This window comes from Urocitellus parryii, chromosome 6, assembly GCF_045843805.1.
Source record: "Urocitellus parryii isolate mUroPar1 chromosome 6, mUroPar1.hap1, whole genome shotgun sequence".
Lineage (NCBI taxonomy): Eukaryota > Metazoa > Chordata > Mammalia > Rodentia > Sciuridae > Urocitellus > Urocitellus parryii.
In genome coordinates, this window is record NC_135536.1 from 37,118,080 (window position 1) to 37,131,875 (window position 13,796).

General features: G+C 49.9%; 4 protein-coding genes across 8 annotated transcripts; 2 read left to right on the top strand and 2 right to left on the bottom strand.

The window, feature by feature from the left end:
• On the top strand, window positions 1–1,307 carry Fitm1 (fat storage inducing transmembrane protein 1). The gene is made up of 2 exons (XM_026406088.2): window positions 1–281; window positions 670–1,307. Exons 1-2 carry the CDS (start codon window positions 16–18, stop codon window positions 1,280–1,282), a joined length of 879 nt encoding a protein of 292 aa, XP_026261873.1. The 5' UTR covers window positions 1–15; the 3' UTR covers window positions 1,283–1,307.
• Window positions 1,308–3,337: 2,030 nt separating this feature from the next.
• Psme1 (proteasome activator subunit 1) lies at window positions 3,338–6,105 on the top strand. The gene is made up of 11 exons (XM_026406028.2): window positions 3,338–3,507; window positions 4,172–4,204; window positions 4,351–4,413; window positions 4,515–4,625; window positions 4,716–4,761; window positions 4,876–4,973; window positions 5,162–5,230; window positions 5,326–5,393; window positions 5,499–5,553; window positions 5,628–5,714; window positions 5,882–6,105. The coding sequence occupies exons 1-11, from the start codon at window positions 3,469–3,471 to the stop codon at window positions 5,960–5,962; spliced, it is 750 nt and encodes a 249-aa protein (XP_026261813.1). The 5' UTR covers window positions 3,338–3,468; the 3' UTR covers window positions 5,963–6,105.
• Window positions 6,106–6,108: 3 nt separating this feature from the next.
• Emc9 (ER membrane protein complex subunit 9) lies at window positions 6,109–8,393 on the bottom strand. 4 transcript variants are annotated; one of them, XM_026406031.2, is made up of 5 exons: window positions 7,969–8,393; window positions 7,740–7,816; window positions 6,673–6,742; window positions 6,491–6,558; window positions 6,109–6,336 (listed from the first exon to the last, which is right to left on the bottom strand). In XM_026406031.2, exons 1-5 carry the CDS (start codon window positions 8,164–8,166, stop codon window positions 6,156–6,158), a joined length of 594 nt encoding a protein of 197 aa, XP_026261816.1. In that variant the 5' UTR covers window positions 8,167–8,393; the 3' UTR covers window positions 6,109–6,155. The 4 variants fall into 4 exon arrangements, with proteins under 4 accessions (XP_026261816.1, XP_026261815.1, XP_026261814.1 ...); XM_026406030.2 differs by having other exon boundaries at window positions 6,491–6,585; XM_026406029.2 differs by having other exon boundaries at window positions 6,491–6,585; window positions 6,673–6,914; window positions 7,969–8,170.
• A 1,220-nt stretch (window positions 8,394–9,613) lies between these two features.
• On the bottom strand, window positions 9,614–13,722 carry Psme2 (proteasome activator subunit 2). Of its 2 annotated transcripts, none has more exons than XM_077799762.1 (11): window positions 13,568–13,722; window positions 12,663–12,695; window positions 12,185–12,247; window positions 11,855–11,941; window positions 11,715–11,745; window positions 11,531–11,628; window positions 10,693–10,761; window positions 10,492–10,559; window positions 10,285–10,339; window positions 9,820–9,906; window positions 9,614–9,727 (listed from the first exon to the last, which is right to left on the bottom strand). In XM_077799762.1, exons 3-11 carry the CDS (start codon window positions 12,206–12,208, stop codon window positions 9,647–9,649), a joined length of 600 nt encoding a protein of 199 aa, XP_077655888.1. In that variant the 5' UTR covers window positions 12,209–12,247; window positions 12,663–12,695; window positions 13,568–13,722; the 3' UTR covers window positions 9,614–9,646. The 2 variants fall into 2 exon arrangements, with proteins under 2 accessions (XP_077655888.1, XP_026261850.1); XM_026406065.2 differs by lacking the exon at window positions 13,568–13,722 and adding an exon at window positions 13,013–13,133.
• Window positions 13,723–13,796: the final 74 nt, after the last annotated feature.

The following is a 13,796-nucleotide window of genomic DNA, read 5'->3' on the forward strand; positions in this document are numbered from 1 at the left end:
GGGAGGGGAGGGAACATGGAGCGGGGGCCGGTGGTGGGGGCAGGGCCGGGGGCTGGGACCCGAATCCGGGCACTGCTGGGCTGCCTGGTGAAGGTGCTCCTCTGGGTAGCCTCTGCCTTGCTATACTTTGGAAGTGAACAGGCTGCCCGCCTTCTGGGAAGCCCCTGCTTACGGCGCCTCTACCATGCCTGGTTGGCAGCGGTGGTCATCTTTGGGCCCCTTTTACAGTTCCATGTCAACTCTCGGACTATCTTCGCCAGCCACGGCAACTTCTTCAACATGTGAGTCCACATAAGGGCATGGGACCCGGCTCCCTACACTCTGGGATCCCAGCTCCTTTCTCTAGGTTTCTGTTCTGCTGCCAGTCTGAACTCTAAAAATAGTATAGGAGGTTGAGGAGAAGGTCAGAGGGAGGGGGAGGGGGACAGTGTGGGGGTACAGGGCAGGGGCAGGAGTAGAACTGAAGAGGAAATGTGGGCCCTAGAATGCTCAGTGGTCCTCTAAAGGGATAGTGACGTTTAAATGACTGGGGGCTATAAAGGACATGGGCAGGAGAACTAGTGATGATGTGTAGAACTGGGGACAGACCAATGATGGGAACACTGGATGACCAGGATGGGGAGGTGAGGCTGGGGGGTCTCAGTAGCCTTCTCTCTTCTCTGCCCACAGCAAGTTTGTGAATTCAGCCTGGGGCTGGACATGCACCTTCCTGGGGGGCTTTGTGCTGCTGGTGGTGTTCCTGGCTACACGGCGAGTGGCAGTGACTGCCAGGCACCTGAGCAGACTGGTGGTGGGGGCAGCAGTGTGGAGGGGGGCCGGCCGGGCCTTCCTGCTCATCGAGGACCTGACTGGTTCCTGCTTCGAGCCTCTGCCCCAGGGCCTGCTGCTTCATGAGCTACCTGACCGCCGCAGCTGCCTGGCTGCCGGCCACCAGTGGCGGGGCTACACCGTCTCTTCCCACACTTTCCTGCTCACCTTCTGCTGCCTGCTTATGGCTGAGGAAGCAGCAGTGTTTGCCAAGTACCTGGCCCATGGGCTGCCTGCTGGCACCCCCCTGCGCCTGGTCTTCCTGCTCAACGTGCTGCTGCTGGGCCTCTGGAACTTCTTGCTGCTCTGTACCGTCATCTATTTCCACCAGTACACTCACAAGGTGGTGGGTGCCGCGGTAGGCACCTTTGCCTGGTACCTTACCTATGGTAGCTGGTATCATCAGCCCTGGTCTCCAGGGAGCCCAGGCCATGGGCTTTTCCCTCACCCCCGCTCTAGCCGCAAGCATAACTGAAAGAAATAAAGGCACATCAGGCCTAGCTCTGTCTCCTCTCATTGTTCCTTTGGGTCCTGGTAAGGATAAGAAAGGGGTCTGATAGTCACTGGGGCTCCTCAACTATTCCTTCTGTCATCAGCCTTGAATATCCTTCTTTGTACATGACCTCCATTCCTCCTGCTGTCCTTTCAGTTTCCTGATCTGCAGACTTCTGGCTCTCTGGGGCTGTGGTTTCAAGGGATGGTGGTGCTAAGGCAGGTGATAGTGTCTTTAGGTGTGTATATCACCCTCCCTAAGTAGGTGCTTCTCTCCAGCCTAATTTATTTATTTTTTCTAATTTCTCCACTAAATCTCCTGTCCACTATCCTCAAGGGGCTGCCTCTCTGGAGACCCCATAAAGGAACACTTCCTATCTCTGTCTTCCTCATAGGGCATCTCTGTGCTCATTTATTTAACAATGTCTAAATATCTATAAGTTTTTATATAAATTAATGCATTTAGTCCTCGAAACAACACTATCAGGTTGATTTAATAGTGTTCCTCTTTCACAATTGCAAAAACCCAGGCACAGAGGCTAGGTAATTTGTTCACAGATACTGAGGAGACAGGAACAGAAACCCAGGCAATAACGGTGCAATGGCTGTGCCCTAAACCAGGGATTAGCCAATTACTGCCCTCCTGTGGCCAGTTGTTGTATGGCCTGCGAACGAAAAGTGGTTTACTTCCCTCTCCCCCAGCTCCCTGGGGATTGAACCCAGGGGCGCTCTACCACTGATCTACACACACCCTTTCATTTTTTATTTTAAGGCAGAGCTTTGCTAAGTTGCTGAGTCTGTCCTCAAATTTTTGATCCTCCTGCCTCATCCTCCCTAGCGGCTGAGATTGCAGTCATGTATGGCTGCATCTGATTTTTCCATTTTTAAGTGGCTAAAAAAATCAATAACATTTCATGGCACATTTAAATTATATAAAACTATAATTGTAGTGTCCATAAATATTTATTGGAACCTAGCCACACTAATTCATTTATATAGTCTGCTTTTCTGTTACAATGGCAGAATTGGGTAGTTGCTACAGACACAGTAAGGCCCAGAAAGCCTGAAATATTTACCATCTCATTTCTTACAGAAAAAAAAAAAAAAAAAGATTGCTTAGCCCTAGTTTAAACCACTACATTACCCTCTCTTAACCACACACAAATACACACACACACACACACACACCACAAACTGGCTAATATCAGAGATAAGTGCTGTGAAGGCACTAGAACACTGATTTATAACAGAAGTTTGGAGAGAAGTACTTTATAAGGGATAATGGAGAAAGATCTCCTTGAAGAAGAAACAGCTGATCTGATAATTGAATGTCAACATCCAAGGGAAGGGTGTTTGAGGCAAAGGGTTTCTCAAGGGCAAATTATCTGAGGCAGAAATGAACAAGAGGCCTTTGAAAGACAAATGAAAAACCCAAGTATTTGCAAGTGTAATGAATGAGGCGGAAAGAAATAGAGAGTGAACTTGAAGGGGAGACAAGTGTCAGGTAGGGCCTTTGCATTTCATCTAGAGAGACCTGTTGCTCTGCGAGAGCAGGTCATAGAGGAATGGAGTCTGCAGCTCCGGTCCCGAGGGGAGCAGATAAGGGCTTGAGTAGGCATGGTGCCAATGTCTGAATATGGATTGGTGGGACAGAGGATGCCCATGTAGCCAGGGGACCATACTGGAGAGGCTAGGGAACAGATGCCAGGTTTTGTTCCATTTTAGAAAAAACAAAAAAAACAGAAGAATACCAAATAAGGTTTATTGTTCCAGGCCGAGCAGGGGAAGAACAGAGCCGGTGGCGGAGGAAGGGAGATGGGAGGCCGGGGCAGAGAGAGGCTGGAGGGGCGGAGGCAGAAGGCTGGCACTGAGAGGCGGGGGGAGATGCGAGACTGAAGGCCAGCCTTGGAGGCGGGAACCAGAGCAGGGCGGAGAGGCGGAGGAACCGGGAGGAAGCACTCCTTTGGGGCTCTAGGGGGAGCCCAGACTCAGCAGCCTTCCTGCGCGGTCCGCCCCGCCCCACTCCCGGGCAGTCCCCGCCTCCTCCAGTCCCTCCACTCCCCAGTACCCAGGAAGGCCGTGCGGGTTGCGAGCGAGCGCTGCTTTCGCTTTCCCTTCCCGGTGCCCACTCCCGGCTCCTCGTGCGGCGCGAGGCCCCTCGCCCCCGCCATGGCCACACTCAGGGTCCAGCCTGAAGCCCAAGCCAAGGTGAGCGCCGCGGTTGGAGCACAGGCCACTGGGGAGGCGTGGCTCGGAGACGCTGAGGGTTCCCCTGACCCGCCCCCGGCCCCTGGCCCGCTGCCCAGCCGCCACCTGTGTGGGGGCTACGTGCCCCAAGCACCTGAGCCCCGGGAGAGGCGAGGTGGCCATGCTTCAGCGGAGTGAGGTGAAGCAGAGAACAGGACAGGAGGGGAAGTCCACTGGCCCAGAACCCCGGGGCCACACACAATTGGGGCGCCAGACCTGCCCTTGCCACCGCGGTCTTTCCCTTAGAAAGGGCTTCAGATCTCATTCTGTGGGACACTCCGTCCCAGCCCACTGACAGAGGGCTCTCTTCACACTCCTCCTCACACAACCCAGGCGACCCCAGGGCCTTTGCATTTCATCTAGAGAGACTTAAACCTGTCACCATTCACTGCCAGGAATGTTCTCATCCCCCAAATCCAGCTTCACAGGGATCCACTTCACCCTCCCCATATTCAGGTCTGCAGAGATCCCCTCCTCCACCACTCCAGTCCACCCTCACAGGGACCCATCCCCCATCTTCAGGTGTCACTTTGGAGGGATCCACTCCATCTTTCACACAACTCTAACTGTACCCAAATACATTGGTCTTAAGCCACCTTTCTGAAGTGTTGCCTGTGCCCCACAGGTGGATGTGTTTCGTGAAGATCTGTGTACCAAGGTAAGACCTGCCCCATCAGCAACCCTTCTCTACCCAGCTCTTGCTGCTCAGCCATCCCTTGCTGGGCAGTGTCACCCCAGCCTCACTGCCTTGTAAAGGCATTTGAATCTGAACCCCATCCTCCTCCACCCCCACCTCACACACAGACAGAGAACCTGCTCGGGAGCTATTTCCCCAAGAAGATTTCTGAATTGGATGCATTTTTAAAGGTATCAGGGCAGGGAACTAGAGAGTGGGGGCCAAGAGGAGAGTCTGGTGGGCCTTGAGAGGGATATCCTCATCTCCAGTCTTCCTCCAACCCTGCACCCAGGAACCAGCTCTCAATGAAGCCAACCTGAGCAATTTGAAGGCCCCTTTAGACATCCCAGTGCCTGATCCAGTCAAGGACAAAGAGAAGGAGGAGCGGAAGAAACAGCAGGAGGCAAGCTAGGAGACCTGGGAGGAGGGGCCTAACCATGGGGAAAATCATCAGCTTTAGTCCTGTCTCCAAAGAGCCCTTCTTTCCCTACAGAAGGAAGATAAGGATGAGAAGAAGAAAGGGGAAGATGAAGACAAAGGTACTTGAAATTTATGTAGTGAAAAAGAGTTGGGTCCCAAACTGCAGGAGCTCCTTCCAAAGGATTCCTTTCCACACAGGCTGCCATGTAACTGACCCCTTGCTCACTTTCTAGGCCCTCCCTGTGGCCCAGTGAACTGCAATGAGAAGATTGTGGTCCTCCTGCAACGTCTGAAACCTGAAATCAAGGATGTCATTGAGCAACTCAACCTGGTGAGCCCTCCCACTTCTATCCTCCTGCCTTCATGTGAAACCCTTTGTGCTCTTGGTCCAACAGTTAGGGCATGGCACTTGCTAGGTCTCAGCAGGAAAGGACACAGCAAATGAAGGAGGCAAGGAAAGATGGGATCCTGGAATTGGATGTGAGCTGATGTGGTTTTGATGCTATTCCCTCCCTCCAGGTCACTACATGGTTGCAGCTACAGATACCTCGGATTGAGGATGGGAATAATTTTGGAGTGGCTGTCCAGGTAAGAGCATCACCCTACCCCCAATCTTCCTGTATAACTTGTATATCTTTTTCCCTACGACCCCACACACCCACAACCATGCTTTCTTTTCCTAGGAGAAGGTATTTGAGCTGATGACTAGCCTTCACACCAAGCTGGAAGGCTTCCACACTCAAATCTCTAAGTAAGTGACCAGCCACCTGCACCCCTGTACACACTCTGTTTGTTTGGGGAAAGAGGCCTGGGCTTTCTCCTTCTTCCACTCCATACATAATACTCCTATCCACAGGTATTTCTCTGAGCGTGGTGATGCAGTTACCAAAGCAGCTAAACAGCCCCATGTGGTAGGTGATATCCAGGTCAGGGTGCATGGAGGAAGTACACATTTCAAATCAGGTCTGACCCTGAGTTTCCACAGGGTGATTATCGGCAGCTGGTCCATGAGTTGGATGAAGCAGAGTACCGGGACATTCGGCTGATGGTCATGGAGATCCGCAACGCTTATGTGAGGGGGCGAGGGCTGGGCAGGGGTGGGCAGACCCCTTTCCTAGGTCATCTACTCCCTGGCCTTGCAGGCTAAGTGTCAACAATGACAAAAGTTTGGCCTCTCCACAGGCTAGAAGTGGGGTACAGAACCATGTGACTGACCCTCACTCCTCTCTGGCTCTATAGGCTGTGTTATATGACATCATCCTGAAGAACTTTGAGAAGCTCAAGAAGCCCCGAGGAGAAACAAAGGGAATGATCTATTGAGAGACTTCTCTCTCACTCTGTGATGAGTACAGCAGAGATCTTCCTGCTTTTTACCAGGGATTCCAGACTTTCCCTTACCTTCCTACCATTGAGGTATCTTCCTCACTTTGCCTCCCAGGCACAATAAATATAGTCATACTGTTGCCCACCAGCCCAAGTCTCTTTATTGGATCCTGAACCCTCTGGTCCTAGCTCAGACATTTTCATTTGTGGAACCAACCCACTGGGTAATTTGGATGTTCAGCTGTTGGTTGGTCCAATCTTGCCGGATGTCATCAAGGTGGCAGTCAAAGTCCACAAGGTGTTGGTGGGCCCGGCCCTCTAGTAGTGCTCCCACCATTTGCCGTGACTCTTCCCAGTCCCTCCACATCACTCTGAAATAGAAAACCCCACTGAAGTCAAACAGCAGGACAGTGGGGCCAGACACTGACTTAAGAGAAGTTGGGTTTTGAGAAGAAGAAACCAAGGACAGAGAAGGTCCAGGAACCTTGGGCTTCTAAGAAGAGGTGGAGGGAGTGGGGCACTCACAAGTTCTTGTCCTTGGGGACCCAGCGGAGACCTTGGTTCTCTAGGACGATGACTGGAGGCACCCGAGGCTGAGGAACCAGTTTCTGATTATCCAACTGGGTGGACAAAGAAGGGCAGGTAAGAGTTTCAAGGATCTCCTTCCTGACTCTCTCCACCTCCCCATCTTGAAACCCAAGCCTCACCATAATAAGTACTGCATCAGGAAAGAATTCTGCAATTCGCCCAGCAATTTTCAAGGCCAGGGGCCCAGGGCTGTGTAGAGGGAAGATCAGAGTGAGCAGCCAACTGTGGGCAGACCCCATCCATTTGAGCTGGGCTTCCCAGGTCTCATAGATGTGGTCGTAGTTGTGGACTTTCCCTGTAGCTGGCCTGAGGGGGATAGGCCTGCTGGATGCTTGATGAAGAATTGCTTGATGCTTGAGTGCTGTGGGAAACAGGTGCTCAGACACTGCTGGTGAGAGCAGAAATCAAAGGTGGTCTTTTGGAGGGTAATTTGGCATAAACCATCCAAATTGAAAGTGTAATATTTAGCATATGTTAACCAAGAGAGTCGATTTATAAAGAATTAACAGTAGTAGGGGCTGGCGATATAGCTTAGTTGGTAGAGTACTTGCCTACTTGCCTCGAATGCACAAGGCCCTGGGTTCATTCCCCAGCACCACCAAAAAAAAATAATAATAATAATAATTAACTATAGTAATAGAAAAGTCTCAACATGGAGATAACCTCAATGTTTAAATAAATTATGGTAAATCCATATTCATATACTATAGCTGTTGTGTTAAAGCAGATCTTGGTGTGGAGATCAAAAGATGTCAAATATTTATTAAGTGAGGGAGAAAGGCAAATTAGAAAACAGTATTTCTAACTTGATTTATATATGTGATGTATATATATAAACACATATATATAATTACATATATCAAGGGTTTTTTTTTCTAAGTTGCTGGTTAGGGTTCCTCTGTGTTCTTGCAGCACTTGGGTGACACCTCAGTTAAAGCAAGATCAGCCCCATCTTGTTGAAACACAGTTGTCCTTCCCACCCATGTGGCAGCCCGTCTTATTTATCTTTATATCTCTTATTTATCTTTATATCTCCTTACTCTACTATCCAGCATAGTGCCTGATGTACAGACCCTGCTCCTGAGCGTTTGATGAAAGAAAGATGGAATGAATGACATTAGTTCATTTGCATCCCACCCACAATCTCCATAATCCTTTGCCTTCTACTTCTGACTACCCCACTCACCTCTGGTCATCCAGAGCTGCATTGGCATGGTAGTACCCAGCCACCACCAGACCGGCCTGTGTGCCCCACACGTCCACCTGTCGTGGGAAAGGAGCCATCAGTAACTAAACCATGCTGCTGGCTCTGTGGGTGCGCATTGCTGCCAAGGGGCTGGGCATGTTCTTGAGCTAATGGTGTTAGGAGACTAGCCAGAGGGTCGGGGTTGGGGATATGTGCCCAGTAGTGACACCTGGTTGAGGGCGACCTCCAGCATGACGGACAAGGCCAGGTGGCTGTGGAAAAGGGGCACACAATCGGTGAGGCACAGACATTCTCCAGCCCGCGGCGCTGGCGCCAGCAATAGTCCATTGACCGCAGCGTGCGGGTACCGGGCCGCGTGCAGACACATCTTCACGTAGGCCCGGGCCGAGATTTCCACCTCCCCCATGACAAGCGGGACCTGCTGGGACGCAGTAAACCGGATTAGTGTGATTTCTCCACCCCGCGCAGGCGAGCTTGGCCTTTCCCGGTGCCCTATCACTTAGATTTGACCGTGATGATGACACGTCTGGAAGGCAGCCGGTGGACTCAGGGAGATCTAGGTCGGGAGCCCGCCCCCAGCGTGGCGGAGAAGGCGGTCGCGATCGCATCCCGCCACGCCAAGCTCCTCCTCTCGGCCCCTAGCGACAGGCTCAGGTCGGCGCCGGCTCCTAGAAGTACACGCTTGAGTCCCGCCCAAGTTCCGCTCTTTGATAGGTCTAGAGGATCTCATCTTGTCCAATCAACGACCGCGCTCGAGTCTTGCCCCGCCCTTGCCTCGGGCGAGGAGGAAGTAATGCGCAGAAGTGAAAGAAAGGAAACCACGCGCTTCGTTGCTGGGCTACCCGACTTTTGCTCTTGATTGCTGGTTGGTTCTGCGAATTACCTGTTATCTCTCCAATGATCCCCTCAGAACTAGCTGGGTGCCCGAAATCAGGCAACAGAGGATCTTTGAAGGTGGGGAAAAAGCCGACTCCCTTGCTCCTATTATAAATGAGATATATAAAGACGTAGATATAGATGGACTTCCAAACTGTCAAATGCTATGGAGCGTTCTTATTCCATATTTTAAAACGGGACGAGGGGTCTAGGGTTGTGGCTTAAAGGTAGAGCGCTCGCCTAGCATGCGTGAGGCACTGGGTTTGATCCTCAGCACCACATAAAAAATGATAGTGTCCACCTATAACTAAAATATAAACATAAAAAGAAAAAAAAACCGGGACAAGGCCCTAGGTTAAAGAACAGTCCTATGGAGTTTATAGCAAAGATCACAACAGAGGATCCTTGTCTCTACCACCTTTTTCAGAGCTGAATACCAAAAGGCAATTACAAAGAAAGCAAATAGCTGAAATCGACCAAAACAAAACAAACTTTACAAATCATTGTTCTCATAATGATCTGTGATACATTAACTTTATCACAATGGCTTTGAAGGACTTTCCCCCTCTGCCAGCCCTTAAGAAGTTCAGCTATTCGCCCTTAATCCTCCCAGGGAAACAACATTCTCTTTCCAGGCTTGCTATGAGCTAAGGATTTTCATTTGGTTTGTATTCCTGGACCTCAGCCACAGAACTTTCCCATCTATCTAAAACTTGATTATTTCTGTAAGGGCTCTCTGTTCAGGTGTGTTTTTACCATGAAACATTCATAAGACCACTAGATGGAAATAACTGTGATACTCCAAAATGTGGATTATCTGCATGGCGTATAACAATTTCCACCCTGTTCTTTAAGAAGACCTCTTAAGAAGAAAATGAGCATCTAATTCATTTTTGTCTTCCTGGTACTTTTTCCCATTCCCACCACATTCACCTCAGCACTCAATGAATGTGCTTCAATCAATGACACACCACAGGTAATCACACAGTATAGGTCATTTATTTTCCCTCTCAGTACATAGATGGTTTCTCTTCACCCTTTGGGTTGACAATTTTCTCTAAGTTGCTGATGATGATATGATAAAGCTCAGCCTGCAGGAAGGGCAGAAAAGCAGGAGTTAGGTTCTTAGCCTCCAGCACCACCCCATCCATCCAACTCCCTTAGGAGTCTATTCCACACTCACATAGAAGGCCCTGAGGTCCAGAACCATGGCCCTGAGCTCCCCATAGGCTGCCTCATCTCGCTCATGCACTAAGGCCCGGTAATCCATCTGGGATACAGGAGGCAAAGCTGACTCAGTCCCATGGGAGGCTGGATTATCAGTTTGGTTTCCTCATATAGGTAATAGGTAACTTGAAGATAAGCTCCTACTCAGCACCAAGGAAGGGTATCCCATAGGATAAGGCAGAAGAAAATGTCATGGTTGTGGAAGCCCAAACTAGGCAATGCTTTTTCTTTCTTCCGTAATTTTTTCTTAAATTTTTAGGGGACAGGGTTTTTTTCTTTGTTAATTTTTGTAATTACTTTTTTTAGGAAATATTTTTGGTTTAATATTCTCCACATTGGGAAAGTCATGAAGAAGACCTCTTCCCACCCACCTCCAGTCCCACCCATAGTCAGCTAAAAGACTGGTGGGCTATGCACTCACTACATGGGTCTCCTTGGAGGCCTTGGCCACAGCATCCCCACGTTCTGAGAAGTACCTGTCACAAGCAAAGGATATAACACAGCAATCTGTGTTCAGGGAGATATATTCAAACCCCCTTCCCAGAATCTCCCATCACCCTGATAGGACTGCCTAGCTTTGGCAGTCCCAAATCAATGTCCTTGCAGCCTTTCATGCAGCAGCCCTCACTTGGAAATGGTTGTCTGAAAGGCTTCCACTTTTGTCTTCACAGCATTCACCCTCTCCAGCACCTTCTCCTGTGGTGACATGGGAGGCAAAGAGAATACTTCATCTCCTATCTCCTTCATTAGCTCCCTTTCCACCTAATTCATGCATAACTCCTGTGTCTCCCAAGTTTCCTTTCTGTGTCCTCAGTCACCCTTTTCTTACCTGGATTGCCACCCCAAAATCATTTCCATCCTCAATCTTAGGGATCAGATGCTGGATCCAAGTGATCACCTACATTAAGAGGAAGAATCATTCAACAAACCTACTGGGTTCTTATGCCACTTTCTAATAACAGCTCAATTTAATTGAGCACTGATTATATGCCAGGCTTTGTGCTATAAATTATTTATCTCATTTAATTTTTAATTGTCATGTGCATGTTTGTGTGTATGTGTGTGTGTGTTGCAAAACTGTGGATACAACCTAAGGGCACTCTACTACTGAGGTATATCCCCAGCCCTTTTTACTTTTTATTTTTGAGAGAGAATTTTGTTAAGTGACCAAGGGTGGCCTCTATCTTGTGATTATTCTGTCTCAACCTCCCTAGGAGTCACTATGTCTAGCCCAACTTATATATTCTTATTGTACTCATTTAACAGATAAAACACCAGAGTCGCAGAATGTCTCCCCTGCCCCCCTGCCGAGTTACAGAATGTCTAAGTGACTTAGGGTTATCAACTTGGTAAGTGAGAAAATAAGGATTTGAACCCAGATTCCCTCTAGGATCCACACCTTTAAACCAATTCACTCTATTCCATCATCTCCACTGTGTACCTGATACAGCAGTACAATATGAGATTATAGAGTGGATATAGCAGTCTCAGATTTCAAGGGTGCTACTGTAATAGCAAAGGTCTAACAGAATTAGAACAAAGGGGATCTAAATCCAAAGCACAGAAGGAAGTTTCTTTGTTTGGGACTAGGTCTCTGGATGAAGGCCTTGCATCTCTGAAGAAGATATTTATTTTCTCTTCCCACTTCTCCCAGTTCCCAGGCTTACCAGAATACATTTCTCTTTGAGAGTCCAGACTTCTGGCTTAACTAGAGCAAGCAGGGCCAGGACCTTCTCATTCCCGGGGAGAAAGCCACACTTGGGTACTGTGAGAAAGAAGGGATTTGGGTCCTTTCTCCTCTAGTAGTCAGTGTGTCATTTCCCCTTCCCTGATCACCCCTTCCTCCATTACCTTCTTTCTTCTCCTGCTTATCTGTTTCCATCTAAGGCAAGAACGGGGTAAAGAAGCTTTCTTTAGAAAAGTCATGGAGGCCAAAAGGCTATCAGCTCAGTTGGGCTTATAGTCTAAACCCTGTACCCTGGGTGCCTCACCTCATCATCCTTGGGTGGGGGGTCTGGGATGGGTATGTCCAGAGGGGCCCGGAGGGAGGTCAGGTCAGCCACATTGAGGGAGTCCTCCTGCACAGAGTTCAGTGTCGGTGCTGCCCAGCCTCTTCCCTTCACCCTAAGTCATAGCCTTCCCTCTACACATTCCATTTGCCCTTTGCTTTGCAATCTAGGCTCAGGCCTTACATACCATTCTGATACTCTCAATCCACAACACACAATTGTTCTCTGTGCGCTGAACCCAGTTGATAGTTAAAGAGGGTGTGCAGAGAGGAGAGGCCACAGGATGGGGCAGAAGGGACCCACACTACTCACGTGCAAAAGCTGACTCAGGTACATGATTTTCTGTGGCAAGAATCTGTAGAGGAATTCCTCAGCCTGTGGGTTACATTGAAAGTTTGGGGAACCATAGAAGACCATCAGTGAAATGTGTGAAAAGTGAAACTGGACAGGCCCTTGGAAATTATTGAGTTACAAATAAGGAAACTGAAGTCTTGGAAATGAAGGGACTTGCCCATGATTGTAAGTGTTAGAACCAAGTTTAGGACTGAGGTGTTCCTGCTTTGAGGGTCATGCCTTTCCCTCCCCATCAAAAGAGAGGAGGAAAGTGGGGAAGAATTCTTAGAGGGTCAAATTAAAGGTAGAAATCAATAATTAGGAGTTCATCCTGGGTGTAGACTTGGTAAGGAAAGTAGGGACAAAGTCTAGGGTGGATTCGGGGTCACTGAGGGGTTGTGACACTCAAATATTGCTCTAAGATTCTGGGCCAAATCACTTGAATTCAGAAACTTACCTCCTGGAAAAGATTTTGTCTGAAGACATCCACCTGCAGACAGCAATACCCGGATGTTAGTTTAAGAGTTTTTCAGTTGACAAGAGTAAGATCCCAGCCCCAAAGGGTTGCCATCCAACTGTGGCTATGGCCTTTTCCACATGTCAGTTTTCCTTGGAAGTCCCTTCTCCAGTACAGAAAGAGATGAAAGGGCAGGAATCTGGAAATTACCGTACAGAAGTGAAAGCACTACAGACAGGTTGGGGGAGTTCTCTGGCACGGCCTCGGTCCCCTAGAGCACCCAGCTTGGCCTCCATTAGAAGGGTTCCCCGTCTCCCCCGTCTCCGTCTTGGTTTCCGGTTCCCCGTTACCTGTTTTCGGGCCTCCCCACTCAGGCGCACCCCACAAGGCTTGGCCATGTTGCTCCAGTTGCCAAATCTTCGATCTCCGGGACTCTAGCCCCGGCTTTCGCTTTCACTCCCTGGGTCCAGGCCCGCCCCCCTCAGTCCCGCCCCCTTTCGGTTTACCCCCTCCCACACACACACCCTCTGTCGGGCTGCAAAAAGTAGGTAGTCCCTCAGCCATTCCCAGCCAGTTGCCACTAGGAGGGGCGGTGCTGCCTGGGTCGCAATCTCAGGGGCTGCCCAAGGGAGGGACTAGAGTGGGGACTTGGAGACGGGAACTGGGGATGTTCCTCGGAGAGGGGCGGGGCTTAGGGCGAGGGCAGTCCCGGGGAAGTCAGGGTTGGAGAGGGGTGGAAGAAGGGACAGTGGGTATCTGGTGTCTAGGGTCGCCCGAGAGGGTTCAACTCCGAAGGGAGGACGGAGAAGGATCCGAGCGATGGGCAGAATAGTAAGAGAGAAGGTGTGGGGCGGAGGCGGGCTAGCAGGATGTGGAAGAGAGCAGGCGCTGAGAGAACGCCTTGCCTTGAGGACAAACAGGAGAGGGGACGGTCAGAATCGGGTCCCTGGCAGGTTGGAATCCCCCGGTGGGGACCGGAGCGTAGCAGAATGCGCGGGATAGAAGGCTGCTGTGAGCGAAATAGGTTAACCCCACGCCTAGGGCTACCCGGAAGGAGCGGAATCAGCCTGCAGAAAGGCGGGGAAGGACTCTTAAATTTGAGAAAAGTGCTGGGAGGTGCTGAGGGAGGAGCCT

Bases quoted from the DNA above. Each gene is read 5' to 3' on its own strand.
- Emc9 (XM_077799586.1), bottom strand. From the start codon at position 8,087: ATGGACTATTGCTGGCGCCAGCGCCGCGGGCTGGAGAATGTCTGTGCC. The intron at 6,586-6,672 runs GTGAGGCTTGGG...TTGTCCACCCAG, and splicing joins CTGATGCAGTACTTATTATG to TTGGATAATCAGAAACTGGT. The intron at 6,337-6,490 runs GTGAGTGCCCCA...TTTCTATTTCAG, and splicing joins GTCCCCAAGGACAAGAACTT to AGTGATGTGGAGGGACTGGG.
- Fitm1 (XM_026406088.2), top strand. From the start codon at position 16: ATGGAGCGGGGGCCGGTGGTGGGGGCAGGGCCGGGGGCTGGGACCCGA. The intron at 282-669 runs GTGAGTCCACAT...CTCTGCCCACAG, and splicing joins CACGGCAACTTCTTCAACAT to CAAGTTTGTGAATTCAGCCT.
- Psme1 (XM_026406028.2), top strand. From the start codon at position 3,469: ATGGCCACACTCAGGGTCCAGCCTGAAGCCCAAGCCAAG. The intron at 4,974-5,161 runs GTGAGCCCTCCC...CCCTCCCTCCAG, and splicing joins TCATTGAGCAACTCAACCTG to GTCACTACATGGTTGCAGCT. The intron at 5,554-5,627 runs GTAGGTGATATC...GAGTTTCCACAG, and splicing joins CAGCTAAACAGCCCCATGTG to GGTGATTATCGGCAGCTGGT.
- Psme2 (XM_026406065.2), bottom strand. From the start codon at position 13,060: ATGGCCAAGCCTTGTGGGGTGCGCCTGAGTGGGGAGGCCCGAAAACAG. The intron at 12,248-12,662 runs GTAAGTTTCTGA...TGTAACCCACAG, and splicing joins GACAAAATCTTTTCCAGGAG to GCTGAGGAATTCCTCTACAG. The intron at 11,746-11,854 runs GTGAGGCACCCA...TTCTTGCCTTAG, and splicing joins CCCCACCCAAGGATGATGAG to ATGGAAACAGATAAGCAGGA.